The 19,285-nt window shown below is 39.1% G+C and overlaps 1 protein-coding gene across 1 annotated transcript in view; it reads left to right on the top strand.

Annotated features, from left to right (window-relative positions):
• The window catches only part of Oseg6 (intraflagellar transport protein Oseg6), a 690,115-nt gene that overhangs the window by 330,315 nt on the left and 340,515 nt on the right, over positions 1–19,285 (top strand). Inside the window, exon 18 of the mRNA XM_090372456.1 lies at positions 15,670–15,707. Within this exon, the coding sequence (XP_090228582.1) occupies positions 15,670–15,707 (38 nt within the window). The remainder of the gene's footprint in view (positions 1–15,669; positions 15,708–19,285) is intronic.

The raw sequence follows: 19,285 nt of genomic DNA, 5'->3' as shown, positions 1-19,285 counted from the left end.
TGTGTTGTTAAGCAGTTACTGCACTCAAGGAATAGGTATAGATTATTATCTCTTGATTGGACATGTTCAATAGCCATTTTGATTGCACGAAATTCAGTTGTGTAAATACTGCAACTAGATGTTGAGATTTGGCGATAACACAGGTTGGCAGAATCACTGCTGCACTAACATACGTATCAGATTTTGATCTGTCAGCATATATAATTCAAAGCAATGCAGATTTGCTGATGCATGAATTGAACGTAGCTGCTGTATATTTTGGTTATCAGCACTGGTTTTCCCCATTGCCAAAAAAGTCATGACATAGTGGTTTGAATGTGTGCCATGTGGCATCATTTTTCCAGTGTCTGACTGGATATTGTCTAGTGGGACACTCCAATTCAGCATTAGATTTTTTCAATCTGATTCCAGTGGGTTTATTTTCATTTTTGCTGTAGTAGTTTTTGAATGAAAGATTAAAGAGGTAAGGCCAGACAGGATGAGGGGGAAGACTATGAAGTTTGGCTGTACATATGTAAGCAGAAGGATAAAAGAGGTTATCCCTTCAGAGACAGAATGAAGGGGTGTCATGAGCATTGATATATATAAACTATGAACTGGCGATGTTCAGAAGACACCTAGAGCTATTCTAAGGGCATTGTGTTGAATGGTTTTGAGCCATTGTAATGCTGTTTTTTAGCTGAGCCATATATAGGCACACCATAGTCTATTCAAGATTGGATAATTGTTCAGTACAGTCGAAGAAGGGAGTATTGGTTAGCTCTCCATGACATTACAGAGAGCACCCTAAGGATATTCATTTTCTACAGACAAACAGTTTGTACATACCATATGTGTTTTAAGAAGTTTAGTTTCTTATTTAACAAAATTATTATTAAAATATATGTACCACAGGAAGGAAGGAATATGAATCAAATGATCTTTAATATCTATTTACAGGAGGACATATTAAATGTACAATAACCTGCTAGCAATAGACAGACTCAAGACCAACTTAATGTTAATTAAAGTTCCTCAACAAACATTTGAGACATATCCAATTTCGAGACATAATAGGCTCTTTCAGATAAAGAAAATGCCACAACTCTGTAAATCTAGTTCAAGAGAGGAGAACAGAGGAGAACAGGTTGTCCTTGTAAGGACATGCATTGGGTATATTCCTCTTACCCGCCTCCACTTGTTGTGAAGTGAAGAATGAGAATCCTCCTCATGTTCTCATTGTCCCTGCCAAATAACAGTGAAAGATATCCTTGACTGTCCCCACAACCAAGCTGCTCAACTGAAAAATTGTAGATCTATTCTAACCCAGCATAATTCATTATGCTTGGTTAGAATGTCTTATCTAGGTCAATGGTCGGCAACCGGTGGTCCGTGAGAGAATTTTGGTGGTCCACAGAGTAATCTAAATATATTTGCAATTTTCGTGTTTATTAAAATGTTTCATTATATTCTGATTCTACTTTTTTGCAATTTTTGCCTTATTACGTTGCATGTTTATAAAAGGCCCAGTGCAATATCCGGTGGCGCCTCCGTAGCCAGGTGGGCAGGAGCAGCAGTGCGTAGCACACGCTTCTTGATTAGACCGGGGTTCGAGCCCGTGCCCACCAAATATGGAGGATGCGGAAAGGTCAGGGAATGACCACCGCATATCCCCGGAGCAGTATGGCCTTAGTTGCTAATGCTCCTAAAAACCAAATAGCAAACATAATAAACAAACAGCAATATCCAGTATTAGCGATGCTTTTATTGTAAAAAAATATAGAAAGCTATTTCTATTTCTTATCGATGGCTTAGCCTGGACATGGCACAGTTTGCAGTTCTTAGGTAAGTAAGCAGTGATATTTTTATTTTAACTGTGCACAGTGTGATATTTAATGGCATCAGAGAGCTTTCTTGTTTGTTTGGTTTTAGATTCAAATAAAATAATCCCAATGAGTGAGAAAAAGCAAGCAAGCATTTTGTGCTTCTTAGGTAATACATCACGTTGTCATGAGTTGGTTAATGAATCAGAGCCTCCGCAGCCACCGCAAGACAACACCAGGAAGGACGTTAGAACTGGAGGCAGAGAGAAGAAAAAGTTCAAAGTTTCAAGAAAATATGATGCGGACTACTTGATGTTTGGATTTATTCAAGAACCTGGAAGTGAACTGGATCAACGGCCGCTTTGTATTATATGTTCTGAGAGTTTATCCAATGATGCCATGAAACCTTCGAAACTCAGCAGGCACTTGCAGTCAAAACACCCAGATTTAGCTAAAAAGCTAGTTGAATACTTCCAAAGGATGCGCACGTGAAAATTTGCAAAAGCAAAAAAGTTCACTAGCAACAATGATCATTGAAGATAAGTCCTTAGTAAAATCTTCTTATTTGATAGCACTTTAAATTGCGAGATGTAAAAAGCCATATACGATTGGAGAAGAATTAATTAAGCCTTGCTTGTTACAAGCCTATGAAGAGGTTTTGGGGAAACAGGCTGTCCAGAAACTGAAAGGAATTCCTATGTCCGCTAACACTGTGAAGTGCAGAATTGAAGACATGGCCGAAAATATTGAAAATCAAGTGATTGCACTTATGAAAAATTCTACGTTTTATTCAATTCAACTTGACGAATCCACAGACATAACTAACAAGGCAGTTCTTCTTTGTTTTGTGAGGTTTGATTTCCAAGGAGAATTAAAGGAAGAAATCCTTTGTTTGCTATTCTTGTCGGGTAGAACAACAGGCTCTGAAATTTTCAATGCACTTAATGGTTATTTCCTGAAACACAGTATTGAATGGAAGAAATGTATTGGCATATGCACAGACAGTGCCGCAAGCATGACTGGACATCGTTCAGGAGTTGTTGCAAGAGTGAAAGACGTTGGTCACCTAGACATCTTGTTTACTCATTGTATTATACATCGTGAGCAACTTGTGGCGAAAAGATTATCTCCAGAACTGCACGAAGTACTCTCTGATGTAATTAAAACTGTAAACGAAATTCGCCACAAAGCGCTCAATTCTCAAATATTTGAGGCACTTTGCGAAGAAATGGGCTCTTAGCAGACTCATGTTCTTCTTCACACTGAGGTGAGATGGCTGTCGAGGGGCAAAGTACTAACCCGATTGTTCGACCTGCGCCAAGAAGTCAAGTTATTCTTCCAACAGTAAAATAATTCGAGGTTCCATGATCTCTTGTCCGACAACGATTGACTAACCAAGCTTGCCTACCTGGCAGATATTTTTTCTCTGTTAAATGAGCTTAACACGTCCTTGCAAGGACAGCTTACGGAAGTGTTCACACTGTGAGGCAAAATGGATGCATTTCAAAGGAAGATATTGCTGTGGCAAACGCGGTTGGCTGAAGAAGATCTGCAAATGTTCCCAAATTTTGATGATTATATGAAACAGGAGGATGTCAACCGACAGGTAATAACTCTTGTTCGATTGCACTTACAGTCGCTCACTGATTCTTTTGGTCGTTATTACCCAAAGGAAGAGGACCCCAGACACGGAAATACGTGGATAATAGATCCATTTTCGGCGAAAATCGAGGATAGTAATTTGAACATGAAAGAAAAAGAAAGCCTAATTGATCTATCATCCGACGGCAGTCTCAAAGGTAAATTCCACCCGTCCCTAACACAATCTCATTTTTGGCTTTCCATAAAAAGTGGGTGCTGAGTGAAAAGGCCATCAAAATTTTAATTCCATTCGCAACTACATATATGTGTGAAAAGACATTTTCATCAGTTACGGCAATTAAAAACAAGTACCACTGTGGGCTAGAAATACTCCATGTTGCAGTAACGTCATTAGAGCCAAGAATCCAACAGCTTATTTCAAACAAGCAGCAACAAGTATCACACTGATTATTTTGCTATAATTAATCCTTTATACACCTCTATGTCGAGGTGCACTCGATATTTGATAATTGTTAATATTAATTGTTTCTGTTAATTTTTTTTAATAAAATGAAATTTAAAAATTTTTTTTTGCATTTTTCATAATGAATATATCTGCGTTTATTTATTATACTTTTTTTATCATTATAATGCCATTATATTATTAATTATATTAACATTAATGATATCCAATTTTTTGCAAATAACAAGTGTAAGTACCATTTTGTGTTTAATGGTCCATGAGGTCCGAAAGGTTGGTAACCGTGGGTCAAGGCGATCCTGTATCACTAGTTAAAGAGGTGATACAGGATCACCTAGACAAGACAGCAGTAATAGCTCAGACACAGCATCAGTTTGTTAAGGGGAAGTCTTGTCTGACTAATTTGATTGGATACTACAATGTGGTCACAAAGGAACTGGATGCAAAAATAATTTTGATACTATTGCACATGGAAAACTGCTGTACAAATTGGAGCAGTATGGCATTAAGGGCAAGTTGTTGCAATGGATAAAGGGATGCTTGAGTGGGAGACAGCAGAGAGTGGTAATAAATGGACACTGCTCTATGTGGGTCGGAAAACTGCTAGCTTGGGGGGAGACAAAGACGAATAGATTAACAGTAGCCGCTGGCAGAGGTGAAAGAGATTCTTGCACTGCTTCTATTGGAATGAGCAGAAGCCTGAAAAACAAGATGCAGAATATTTCAGAGACTGCTGGGAGTCATTGCGGTACAAGTAAACACATGGGTTGTGTTAGGGTAGCTAAGAATAGAAATAGGTGCATGTATAGTTGCGTGTACACCAATGCTAGGAGTTTAGTAAATAAATTTGATGAATTTAAGGTATTACTCAAAACATCAAAGGCAGATATTGTTGGGATATCAGAGACGTGGTGTCACACAGATATAAGGAATGCAGAACTGGAATTTCGGGAGTACAACGTCTACAGAAAGGATAGACTGGATAGGAAGGAAGGAGGGGTTATGCTATTAGTTAAGAAATACATAAAATCCGAGGAAGTGAAGCCAGTGCAGTGTCGAGTCAGTTTGGTGTGACATAAGCATTGGGAGATCAAAATTGAGAGTAGGAGTGTGCTATATGCCTAATGACTCTGATGAGTATAATAAGAAACTGTACAGGGAAATAGAGTGGGCCAGTAAATCAGAGAGTCTTATAATGGAGGATTTTAATTTCCCAGATATTGACTGGAATTTGTGGGTTGGTCACTCACACACTAGCAAAGCTTTTGTGGATTTATTGGATGATTGTTTTCTACATTAGCATGTTCGGAAGGCAACTAGAGGGAGGAATACTCTTGATTTGATTATCAGCAGTGATTCTTCATGCATTAAGAATCTGCAGATAAATGAACCACTAGGTGGCAGTGATCACAGTGTGCTGAAGTGGGATTTACTCAAAAAGTAACTACCACTAGGGGTAAAGGGAAGGGTTATTGCTTTCGTAAAGGCGACTACGATGGACTGAGATAGTATTTAAATTCTATACAGTGGGACCAACTGACGATGTTACCAACAGCAAATGCAAAATGGGAGGCATTCAAAGAACTTATCTTGGAAGCTACTAGGCTTTACATACCAACTAAGAAATATTTTTCAAGGTTTAGGCCTAAATGGATGTCAGATGAACTAATGAAGCATATGGCAGAGAAGAAACATGCATGGGATACATACAAATTAACACATGACACAGAAGCCTATGATAGATACAAGTTGATCTGTAACCAAGTTACCAAGGAGGTTAGGCAGGCGAAGGCAGATTACGAGAAATCTTTGGCAAGGGATGCAAAGAAAATCAGCAAAGAGTTCTTTACTTATGTAAATTCTAGAAGGAAGGGGATGAATCAGATTGGTCCACTTGATGTTGATGGGTCAACTGTTGTTGATCCTGCTCAGGTAGCTAACAAACTAAATGAATATTTTGCATCGACATTCACACATGAGGAGCTATTTAGCGAGGGGAAAGCCAGAGGTGTATTCAACTCTAGCAGTAAGCTAGAGAATCTTGTAATAACTGAGAGTAAAGTGGAGGAGAAATTGTTGACGATAAACACAAGCACCCGAGGTGGATGGGATCTATCCAGTTATATTAAAGGAGGCAGCAGAGGAAGTAAGCAAACCCCTAGCCATAATTATGAGAGCTTCCTTGGAATCAGGGGAGGTACCCATAGACTGGAAATGTGCAAATGTGACCCCAATTCACAAAGGAGGATCAAAGGCTGACACAAGTAATTATAGACCTGTGAGTTTAACTTATATTCTAGGAAAAGTAATGGAGGCACTGGTTAAAGAAGCACTGCAGGATCATATAGACAAGACTTCAGTTATAGCTCGGACACAGCATGGTTTTGTTAAGAGGAAGTCTTGCCTGACCAATTTGATCAGATGCTATGATTCAGTCACAAAAGAACTGGATGCAGGGAATAACTTTGATATTATATACTGGGATCTTAGAAAGGCTTTTGATACTGTTGCACATGGAAGACTGCTGCACAAATTGGAGCAGTGTGGCATTGTAGGCAAATTGCTGCTATGGATAAAGTGGTGGTTGAGGGGGAGAAGACAGAGAGTGGTAATCAATGGACACTGCTCATCTTGGACAAATGTTATCAGTGGAGTCCCTCAGGGTTCAGTGTTGGGTCCATTATTGTTTTCTGTATTTATAAATGATATTGATGATGGTATATCAAGCTTAATGTCCAAGTTTGCAGATGATACGAAGGTAGGCAGGGTTGTCAAGGACACTACTGACACTATGCTGCTGCAACAGGATCTGGAAAGGTAGAGCAGATGGGCTTCGAGGTGGCAAATGAAGTTTAACATTGACAAATGTAAAGTACTACATATGGGAAACAGCAACCCCAGAGCAACGTATCAACTCTGTGGTACTACACTGACAGTGGTAGAGAATGAAAAGGACCCGGGGGTGGTTGTGCAGGCAGATATGAAGTTCTCTGAGCAGTGCAGACGGGCTGCAAGAGTAGCTCATGGTGTATTGTCAATGATATATAGGAATATTTCTAGCAGGGATAAGGAGGTGATTATTCCCTTGTATAAGGCAATGGTCAGGCCACACCTAGAGTACTGTATACAGGCCTGGAGGCCTCATTTCAAGAAGGATGTAGAGCTGCTGGAACGAGTACAGAGAAGGGCAACAAGATTAGTGAATGGAACAAAGGGATGCTCTTACAAAGAAAGGCTTAAGTTTTGCAAATTACAGTGTCTGGATACTAGGCACCAGCAAGGTGATCTGATAGAGGTGTATAAAGCCTTGAATGGTTTGAGCATGCTCAATGCTGATGGGATTCTTCCTCTCGCTCAGAATAATCACCTGAGAGGGCATAAATTCAAATTGAGGAAAGACAGATGTAGGATAGACGTGCGGAAATTTGCCTTTAGCCAGCTGGTGGTTGGTTGGTGGAACAGACTTCCATCCCTTGTCGTGGAAGTTGATAGCCTAAATAAGTTTAAGGCTCAGCTGGACAGGTATTTTGAACGAACAGAGGGGTGAAGTGGAAGTGTTTTTTTTTTTTTTTTTTTGACTGATGCTGCATAAGCTTGCTTTCTTGCATCAAATGCCTCTACTAATGTTAATGTGGACTAATGTTATTAGTGGAGTCCCCCAGGGTTCGGTGTTGGGTCCATTGTTGTTTTGTAGCCTGATATCGATAAAGGTATATCAGGCTTAATGTCCAAGTTTGCAGATGATACAAAGGTTGGCAGGGTTGTTAATGACACTAAAGTCAGTATGCTACTGCAACAGGATCTAAAAAGGGTAGGCAGATGGGCTGAGAAGGGGCAACTGAAGTTTAAAGACAAAAAGCAAAGTACTCCATATGGGTAGCAGTAACCCAAGAGAAATGTACCGTGTGGTACTACACTCAGAGAGGTGGAGAATGAAAATGACATGGGGGTAATTGTGCAGTCAGATATGAGGTTCTCTGAGCAGTGCAGACGAGCTGCCAGAGCAGGTCATGGAGTTTTGTCAATGACATATAGGAATTTCGCTAGCAGAGACAAGGAGATAATTACACCTTTGTATAAGGCAATGGTCAGGCCACACCTTGAATACTGTATACAGGCCTGGAGGTCTCATTTTAGGAAGGATGTAAAGTTGCTAGAACGAGTACAGAGAAGGGCAACAAGATTGGTGAGAGGAACAAAGGGGTGCACTTATGAAGAAAGGCTTAAGTTCTGCAAGTAGCAGCCTCTGTAGACTAGGTACCTGTGAGGTGATCTGATCAAGGTGTATAAGGCCTTGGATGGTTTAATCAGGTTTAATGCTGTTTTGGGATACTTCCGCTTGCTCAGATTAAGAACCTGAGGGGGCATAGATTCAAATTGAGGAAAGACAGTTGTAGAATAGCAGGTAGTTGATTGCTGGAACAGACTTCCATCTGTTGTTGTGGAAGTTGATAGCTTAAATAAATTTAAGGCTGAACTAGACAAACATTTGGAGTGACCGGATTGGTGAAACAGGAAGGTTTTTTTTTTTGGCTGATGCTGTATAAGCTTGCTGTCTCACATCATATGCCTCAACTAATGCTAATGCTAATTAGAGCTGAATCATATTCTCAGTGATTAAGCTAATCTGTTCATCTTCTTTAGTTTCCTAAAGCAGATTCATTTATACAAACATTTTTAACATGAATAGGAAAAATTATTTCATTTACATCATTAATATGACAGGAACAATTTGGCTTTAGTTGTTCTTCTGCCAAGAAACCCTCATTAACCAGTCCTGGGCATTTGCGATTTCTAATCTTGGTGGCAGCCTCACTGAGCTCCTCAAGGGTGAAGGGGGGGGTTCGATTGCCAAGGTGATATAGTTTGTGTTGGCCTTGCAAATTTCGTGTTGTTCTTGCATGGTTAGTATTGCAGGTTCCTCGTATGTTGCCAATCGACTACTCCCAGGTGGTGGTTAGGTTTCCCTCTGGTGTCCCGGTAGAACCAATGACCTCGCTCCTGTGGAGCTTATTGGTTATCACCTTGTAGACTACGCTCCAGGGGTCGGTGTTTCCTGAAGTAGATACGGCGCTCCCAGGAATGCTTCTTACTTTTTTTGTGGTGTCTGTGTAACGGTTCCTAGTTTCTCTGTAATGTTGTGTGAGGACCTCCATCTCATTTTCAGGCCAGGTTCTGCGAGCTCTCTGGAAATCTTTTCTTGTTTTTTGCATCTGTCATCGTAGTATAGTAATTTCTGGTGTCCACCAGGGTACTATACCAGGTTTTGGATTTTTTCTTTTTATCACTCGATTACTGATGTTCAGTAATAATTTTGTAGTTTCCTTCTGAAGGTCATCCGGGTTGCTCCGGGGGGTTTATGTTTTCTGGATTTCATCTAATTGCCGTGGTGAGCAGCTCTCTATACTGTCCAGTCTGCATTTGCAACTGCATATCTGTTTTGTATTTGGTTTGTTTGAGTTATTCTTGTTAGTTATTGAAAAGGTTATTACCCGGTGGTCTGAGGTAGTCCTCCACCCTCCAATCAGTCACGTGTCCGGCCATACTCCTGTTGGCCAGGGAGACATCAATTGTGGCCTCCCAGAGGGTGCTCAAAAAGTTTGGGATGGTGGAGTCAATTTAGTACAGTTAGATGGGATCCTGCAAGGTAGTCTTCTAAGATTTGTCCATTTCGAGTTCCTCACCTGCCTGGGGTGATGCTGTGCCATGCCGGGGAGTGGCAGTTGACGTCAGCTCAAATGATGACTCTTTGATTTGATAGGGTATCCTGTAGGCATCAGAGGTAGTCGATTGCAAAGTCTATATCTTGTCCTGGTCTGCAGTAGAGCGCCATGACATATAGGGATCCTAATGCTGTGCCAAGTTGTACACAGCTGTGTGATTTTCGTTGCGCTGATGTTGGTGTTTCTTACCAGCCCACGGGGTGTCGTCATCTGTGTGGATCACCTTGTAATTGTGTGGGTACCCTACGACTAGCTTTAGATGTGTATATGGTTCCTGGACTATAATGACATCCACCTCTTCGGCTTTGGTCCGTATCTGGTAGGCCACTGTTCTGGCCCTTTGTGCATTAATTTTTGATTATTTTCAGCATATTTGTGTTATAATTCTTAATTCTCATTCCCATGGTTGATCCTGCTTTGGTATAAGGTCTTGGTTCATTGATATGCAGGGCATTTTGGTCCTTAAGTGAGTGCTTGTGGTCTAATTTCATAGCCTTCCAGTTAATGCAGGTGGGTTCCTTATCTTTGTGGGGGCAGGCGTTAAAATCGTGGCCCTTTTCAGAGCAGTGGCCACATGTTGGGGGTGGTTTACACACACATGCGTGCCGTGAGGCCAAACTTGCAGCAATGGTAGCATTTCGGTATGATTACTCATTAATAATAGCGGTAGCTTCCCCATTAAATGAAAACCCTTGTTTGGTCTTTCAGGACCTTCCAGGCCTCCTGGGCGAGCTAAACTACCCAATTTTTATTTATTCGCTTGTATGAAGTATTTTGGTATTATTGTTTCTTGTGGGTCCTTTCCTGGGATTTTACTTTTTAAGTTCCTGTGGTACAGCTCATTCACTAGTTGGTTAGGTGTGACATCCTTGTCCATGTCATAGATTATTATTATAGCTGGACCTTTCCTTTTTGGTGGCTCAGCTGTTAGGCCCAAGGCAGCAATCTTCCTCTTATTCTTGTTTGCTGGAAGTTGTCCTTCATGATGCTTATTAGTTTGTTCTTGATTTCATCACGTACCAATTTCCTCAATGTTTTTGGGTCTTAGTATTACAAGGTTAGGCGTTGGGAGTAGCGTTTTTTTCCCTGATTGTTCCTTGGCTGGTATATTTATTACAGTTGGTGGGTTCCTCAGCGTGTTTGCATAGGTAGGAGTGCGCCATTACATTTGTGTGTAATGGCGCACTCTAATTACACTGTGGCCTCTAATTACACTGTGTGTAATTAGAGGCCTACCCTACACTCCAGGTAGGCCTCTAATTTGGCAGCATTTCTTTCTGCCTCGCTGTTGATCAACCTTGTGGAGGACTAGAAACAGTCCTCTATAAGGTTCAGTCCAGATTCCCACAATCTCGCCTCTGAGGGCTGCTGTGATTCTGTTCATTGAATCTTTTAATTTGTTTTCGAGCTCTACCTGAAGGGCCAGTACCTGGTCTAGCACAGTGCCTTCCAGCAGCTTGGGGTCAATGTTTGTGGATTCAGGCTGTTTGCTTGCTTCTTCATTGTTTTCTGTTCGGGTGTCCTCTTTATCTTGTTGTTCTTTAAGTTTGCCTTGAGATCTTGTCTCTCTTCCCAACTTTGGGGGGCGACGTATTTCTTGTAGTTCTTTTTGGGCATTGGCTGCGGCAGTGTGTCGTTGCCATCTCCACTTTGCTCTATTATTTGCAATTCATCATTTTGATCTTGTTAGTTTTTCTTCGTCCATAGTTTGTTCTGTGATTTTTTGATTTGAATTTCTCATTTTGTCCCAGTTGTTGTTGTCTGACTTCAGATCATAGAGGCTGTTGCAGATTAACGAGTTCAGGACCTCTCCGTCAGTAAGAGGCTGTGAGATGATAGCAAATGATGCCAGCCGTGAGTCCGTAGTGCAGTTTGTTGCCTGGCAACATTCAGTTCAAGTTTTGACCTTTCCCCGTTACAATTTGGAGGGGGAATGCCTGAGAATGAAAATAGTCTTAGAGAGATATAATTTCTGTTGGGGTCTTCAATGATGGAGGTTGTGATGGTGAAGACAGTTTTTACACTAGTGGTGTAGTTACGATGATTCGATCCATCCATCAGAGTCTATGGTAGATGGGGGAGGGAAGATAATAGAATCATTGTTCCTTGCATTTAAGTCCACAATAATGTTTCAGTTTTGGGGCAGAAGTACTGTTTAACGTTACTCTGATTGGGACATCTCCCCAGTCAAGTGCAAATATTCTGTATAGTGGCTTCAGATGGACATTTGCAATTAGTTAAATGCAGCAATCAAGGTCACAGCTGAAGGAGTTGATGTCTTTACTCACTAATCCCTGCACCGGAGGGAAATGCTACACATTCCATTGTCACACCAGGGGGGTATACATTGTGTTGTCACTCAAGCCTCCCAAGTCAAGTGCAGGGCATTTGCATGGCAACTACAGTATAATTGCCTCTCTATAGCCCTGCTGTCAGCTACATGGTGACCAGTACGGTCTGACAACAAAGGATATAGATAAAAAACATAAATAACCTGAAAAGTTCCCAGTAAATAAGCAAACATTTCTCACCCTGAGATATACCGTAGTACTTCTTGTAATGAGTACACTTTTCATAAACTAGTATGCACTGTAACCACATATTCATAGACAAAATCCAGGAGCACGGAAAACGTGCATCCACACCGGATGACGGCCATACCGCTCAATTACTACTCTGAGTGTAGTACCACCCATTTGGTATGTTACTCTGGGGTTACTGCTACCCATATGCAGTACTATACATTTTTCAATGTTTAACTTCAGTTGCTACCTCTCAGCCCATCTGCTCAACTTTTCCAGATCCTGAACCAGTAGTGTATTATCATTATTGCCATTAACAACCCTGCCTACCTTCGTGTCGTCTGCAAACTTAGACATTAACCCTGATATACCTTCCTCAATATAATTGATAAATACAGAAAACAACAGTGGACCCAACACCGAACCCTGGGGAACTCCACTAATAACATTAGTCCACAAAGAGCAGTGTCCATTGATTACAACTCTGTCTTTTCCCACTCAACCATCCTTTTATCCATTGTAGCTACGTAATGCCATACTGCTCCATTTTGTACAGTAGTCTTCTATGCGCAGCATCAAAAGCTTTCCTAAAATCCAAGTATGTGATATCAAAATTATTTTTTGCATCCAGTTCCTCTGTGACCACATCATAATATCCAATCAAAGTTGTCAGACAAGCCTTCCTTTTAAGAAACACATGCTGTGTCTGTATTATTACTGCAGTATTGTCTAGATGATCCTGCATTGCTTCTTTAACCAGTGACTCCATTATTTTCCCTGGAACAGAAGTTAAACTAACAGGTCTGTAATCACTCATTACCCTTTGTGAATTGGGGACACATTTGCACATCTCCAGTCCATGGGGACCTCCCCCGAGTCCAAAGACGCTTTCATAATTATGGCTAAGAGTTTGCTTACTTCGTTTACTGTTTCCTTTAATATAACTGGATAGATCCCATATACCCCAGGTGCCTTTCTTATGTTCAACTTCTCCAATTTCTCCTCCACTTTGTCTCAGTTATTACAAAATCATGTAGCTCCCTGCCAGAGTTTGATAAGTTTCTGGCCTCCACTTCCCTACAGTCTTCCTCATGTTGATGATGTAGTTGCAAATAAAGTTGGTAGAATTGTGTCTGTGTGTAGTCAGCACTAATTTGAAAGTTGTGTGATCTGAAGCACCCAGAATAACTAATGGGACACTCCAGTCCCTCTGTCTGGGATCAATTATCTAGACTTCAACTTCAAGAGGTGAACTGAAATCATGGGATTTCAGTTCACCTCTCCAAATGAGGGAAAAGTGATGAACCCACTATAATTACTGGTTAACAAAATAAAACTGTATATCATACTACAGAACACATCGTGAATCTATATAATTCTAATGAGATCACAGATTTCTCTCACTCCCCGCACAACTATATCTGGATTAGTCTAAAAATTTAAAAAATCATTTGAAATAAAAATTAAAACAATGTACCAAGAAAAATTAATCACATCTCAATAAATTTATGAAGAAACTTCCTTACAGGGTTGTAAATAATTCCATCTGACTTAGCATCAATAATTAACAAGCAAGTTCCAGAAGGATCAGGAAAAATGCTGATGATTCCAATAGTATGATGATATTCATTGACTATCAGCCATTCTTCTAACCAGAAAAACTGAACTGATCCAGTATATGTTCCCAATATTTTTGATATCATATACTTGGATTTCAGGCAAGCTTTTGATACTGTTGCAACGGAAGATTACTGTACAAAGTGGAGCAATATGGCATTAAGGGCAAGTTGCCACAATGGAAAAAAGAGTGGTTAAGTGTGCGAAGACAGAGAGTGGTAATCAATGGACACTGCTCTTTGTGGACTAATGGTATTAGTGGAGTTCTCCAGAGTTCAGTTTTGGGTCCATTTTTGTTTATTTCTCAATGATATTGATGAAGGTATATCAGGCGTAATGTCCAATTTTCAAATAATACAAAAGTTGGCAGGGTAAAAATATGACAGTATGCTACTGAACAGGATCTAGAAAAGTTAGATCCTGTGTACGTGGCAACTGAAGTTTAACATTCACAAATGCAAAGTACTGCCTATGGGTAGCAGTAACCCCAGAGAAATGTACCAACTGTGTGGTACTACACTCAGGATGGTAGAGAATTAAAAAGACCTGGGGGATAATTGTGCAGTCAAATATGAAGTTTTCTGAGCAGTGCAGATAGACTGCCGGAGCAGATCATGTGATCTTGTCAATGATATACTGGAATTGTGCTAGCAGGGAAAAGGAGGTGATTATCCCTTTATATAAGGCATTGGTCAGGCCACACCTTGAATACTGTGTACTGGTCTGGAGGCCACATTTTAGGAAGGATGTGGAGTTGCCAGAATGAGTACAGAGAAGGACAACAAGATTGGTAGTGGAACAAAGTGGTGTTCTTACTAAGAATGCTTTTCTGAAAATTGCAGTGTCTGGAGACTAGGCACCTGCGAGGTGATCCGATTGAGGTGTAGTATAAGGCCTTGAATTGTTTGAGCAGGCTCAGTGCTGATGAGATTCTTCCTCTTGCTCAGATTAAGAACCTGAGGGGGCATAGATTCAAATTGAGGAATGACTGTTGTAGAATATGTGTGGGAATTTGCCTTTAGCCAGCGAGTATTTGATTTCTGGAAGTTGATAGCTTAACAAACTTTTAAAACAAACTGAACAAACTTTTAAATGAATGGATGGGTGAAATGGGATTTTTCTGGCTGATGCAATATAAGCTTGCTTTCTTGCATCATATGTCTCTACTGATGCTAATGCTAATTTATTTGATAATAACTTATCTGTCAAATCATAAGCTTTGGACAGGTCGATGAAAAAAATAAAAATGTAGTTATTGGTAATTAAGGTATTTAAGGCTAGATTAAAGATGTTAGTCAACTTCCAGAAACTAATTTGCTCATACCTTTTTTGATATAGGCCTGTAATTTCTTTCTTTTTTTTTTTTTTTTTAGCTGATGCTATATAAGCTTGCTTTCTTGCATCATATGCCTCAACCAATGCTAATACTAATTAAGAAATTCATTGTAAGAACCTGCCTTGTAAGTAGTTAAAACTTTAAAGATAATGAGCTGGAAGAATAAATGTTAGTCTTTAGTATTCTAGAAATTAACTCTATAATCAATAGTGAAAAGGTTCCATATTATGCTTAATTATCAGCTATATAAATATATTAGCAAAAAAATCTACTGATTTTTTGTTCTTCATGTGTTTGATAATAAACATTATATTTATAGTGGAGTTGCTAAAATATCACAAGTTGCTGATGTTAGGTGGGATATTAATTTGTTGTAACTTGGTGGAGCAATAGCACTCACTGTACTTAGTTGTACTGAAGATAAGACTGGTAGATTTGTTAGCTACCTGAACCTCCTTATTCCTACCTAGAAATAACAATAATAATATATTAGTTATTTGTGGAATATTGTATAAATTTAACTAAGCATATTTAATGGATCTGATTTACAAAGAAAACATTTTCCTGAAGAATAAAATTTATGCAAAATCGCTTTCTTATTTTGCAGATGAAAGAAGTTTTTTGCAGCACTTTAAAGTCACGAAGGTATGTGTGCTATTGAAATTTGTATATAACATAGCATATTTAAATATTTTTTTCCTGGTAATTAAGAAACATTTTAGTTTATTACTATTCAAATATATTATTTTATATATTTTTATTTATTTATCAGATCAGTTTGTACTGCAAGGGTACACTTGTTCTCATGCCAGATAGAAAGACATTACATTAATTTTCACAAAATTCAACCTGAATCTAAAATACATTCATATAAACTAAAATAGTAATACATTTGGTATGAAGAATGGTTAAAATATCAAAATTTATATTATAGGATGAGGGCTCATCACTGAAGGTATCTGTGGCCAGAGAGTTGATCACCGTGAAAGAATTTATGAAAAGATCATAAAATAAATTTTATGGATTTATTTTTAAATTTTTATTTATTTATTTATATAAAATTTTTTATTTTTTGTGTAGGTAACTATGTAATTTGTATAAATGTGTTCCTGTGCTGATTTGCATGGTACGTAGAATGAAAAATCCAGAATATCTCATGGGGGAAACCCTACTACCTCCATCTGAAATTGCTTAACTGCAGTCCTGATTGATCGTAAAACAGATAGTTATACACAAAGACAAGAAGAGAAAAATAGCATAAAATCTGGTTCAAAACTGAAAGGAAAGAAGATTTGGAGGATCATCGTACAATTAGCCAATTTAGTAATGAATACGTTGAATATGATACTTTAGTGCTTTAATTGGGATAAAGGCACAAGAATACCAAATTGCTTATCAAAGAATTAAATGAAAAGTGTTCCAATTGATATAGAAGTAAGAGGAATGATCCACTTGTTTCAGATTAGCTCATATGGATCCAGTTATTAAAATACGTAACATAACTGGAGCATGGCAAATGTGGTCCTAGCCATACTTGCTAAACAATTAAAAAAGACTCAGATTATACTATAGCACTTCCACTATCCACGGAGTGTTGTCCTACTGTTAAGGCAACTAGTCTTTGCAACAGTGACCAGGGTTGGTGCTAGGGGTTCTCAAGTGAGGCACTTGCCACAGGTGCCACCTAAACTCAGCGCTGCACTATTAATAAAATATGTTTTATATTTAACATTCAATATCATATTTCTACTTTCTCTCTACCCCAAATACAAAATATCTTTTCATATTTATTGTAATGTTAGGTTTTCACTATCTACAATTATACAAATAAACCCCAGCAATAGGTACAATAATCCATAATCCCTTAATGATGTTGAGTGCAGAAATATCTGCTGGTATACTGTTAGTCAGATCATAAAATTTCTAGTAATCACCCTTGTAATGCTGAGTGTAGACATTGATTATTCAATCAAAAGTGTAGGTGTGAAGGCTTAAAATTTTATTACACTAAACACTCACGCCTCACCCTCTTGCATTTAAGGACAATTATTTGTCAAGTGGGATTTACTCAAAGAGGTAACTACCATCGGGGGTAAAGGGAAGGGTTTTTGCTTTCATAAAGGTGACTATGGTGGTCTGAGACAGTATTTAAACTCTATAGGGTGGGACCAACTGATGATATTACCAACAGCAAATTCAAAATGGGAGGCATTCAAAGAATTCATCTTGGAAGCTACTAGGCTATATATACCAACTAAGAAATATTGTTCAAGGTTTAGGCCTAAATGGATGTCAGATGAACTAATGAGACATGAGGCAGAGAAGAAAAATGCATGGGATACATATAAATTAATGGGTGACATGGAAGCCTATGATAGATATAAGCTGGTCTGTAATCAAGTCAAAGTAGGTTAGGCAGGCAAAGGGAGATTATGAGAAATCTTTGGCAAAGGATGCAAAGAAAAACAGCAAAGAGTTCTTTACATATGTAAACTCTAGAAGGAAAGGGATGAATCAGATTGGTCCACCAGATATTGATGGTTCAACTGTTGATGATCCTGCTCAGGTAAATATGGAAGATGCGGAAAGGTCAGGGAATGACCACTGCATATTCCCAGAGCAATATAGCCTTAGTTGCTAATGCTCCTAAAAACCAAATAATAACAACAACCTGCTCAGGTGGCTAACAAACTAAATGAGTATTTTGTATCTACATTCACACATGAGGAGTTATTCAGGGAGGGGAATGCCAGAGGTGAGTTAAACTCTGGCAGCGAGCTAGATGATTTTGTAATAACTGAGAGGAAAATGGAGGAGAAATTGTTGAAGATAAACATAAAAAAGGCACCTGGGGTGGATGGAATCTATCCAGTTATATTAAAGGAGGCAGTAAAGGAAGTAAACAAACCCTTAGCCATAATTATGAGAGCTTCCTTGGACTCAGGGGAGGTACCCATGGACTGGAGATGTGCAAATGTGACCCCCAATTCACAAAGGGGTATCAAAGGGTGACACAATTAATTATAGACCTGTTAGTTTAACTTCTGTTCCAGGAAAATTAATGGAGGCACTGCTTAAAGAAGCACTGCAGGATCATCCAGACAAAACTTCAGTTATAGGTCGGACACAGCATGGTTTTATTAAGGGAAAGTCTTGTTTGACCAATTTGATTGGATACTATGATGTGGTCACAAAGGAATTGGATTAGGGAATAACTTTGATATCATTTATTTATGGGAGGGCTTTGGGATCGCAGAACAGTACGGACGATGGATTTTTGGCTGCTGTAAAGGGATAAGTATTTTTTAATTTTTAACATATTCTTCATTATTTAACATAGTACATTGTGTTTTATGGAGATATTAAATAGGTTTAGTAGCGTTCATTAGCTTCTTATTTTGAATTTGACCAGCGATTTTGGAAGTTACGACTCCCAGTGTTGGCGCCAATATTGTTGAACTAACCACCATATTATAGTTGATAAGAAATAGCGTAACGTATATATATCTCGAACTGATAGCGTAAGATATAAAGTTAAACTAGATAGCGTAATACGAAGCACTGTGTTAGGAATCTTATTATAATATTATCAATTAATCAAAAATATTATTAATCTTATTAAATTTCATTGTTAATTAAATTGCATTTAAACGGAAATCATGACCCAGACTAGAGCTGTAAAGCAAAGATCACAGACTAGCGAGAGTGCTGTGGCTCGGGGTAGAAACGAATGGGGCGATTCTCCAACGCATCACAGTCTCAAAAGATGTGCAAAATGTGAAATGTTTGCCGACCTTTCTAAAACAGGACATGATCTAGCCAAGGAGGATGCCTTCATGGTTGTTAGGTGTCCAGAAATTAGGCGCCAACTCAACATTCTGATGGGCATCTATGAGAGCTTGAGGTGAAGGGTAAATGCCCTAGAAGAAATTAATATGAGGGACCCATCAGGCTCTCAGCTGCAGCTCAATGACAGAGCTCACTCTTGTGCATCAGGCAACACAGAGGCAATCTCCAAGGTAGAATGCACTGGTCCCAAAGGAACTAGTTTTTGTTGGTTACTCTATTGTCAGGGAGACGGGGAATATACTTTCTAAGGAACAGGAACAGGACGAGGAACAGGAACAGGACGAGGATATGTTGGAACAGGACGAGGATTTCTTGGAACAGGACGAGGATATGTCTGCTAGGGGCAAAAGTTGATGACTTTATAGAGCAGATAT

This window comes from Mastigoproctus giganteus, chromosome 1 (genome assembly GCF_048544385.1).
Source record: "Mastigoproctus giganteus isolate SK-2022 chromosome 1, ASM4854438v1, whole genome shotgun sequence".
Lineage (NCBI taxonomy): Eukaryota > Metazoa > Arthropoda > Arachnida > Uropygi > Thelyphonidae > Mastigoproctus > Mastigoproctus giganteus.
The sequence above is the reverse complement of the archived record's forward strand: the minus strand, read 5'-3'. Positions and strand labels throughout refer to the sequence as shown.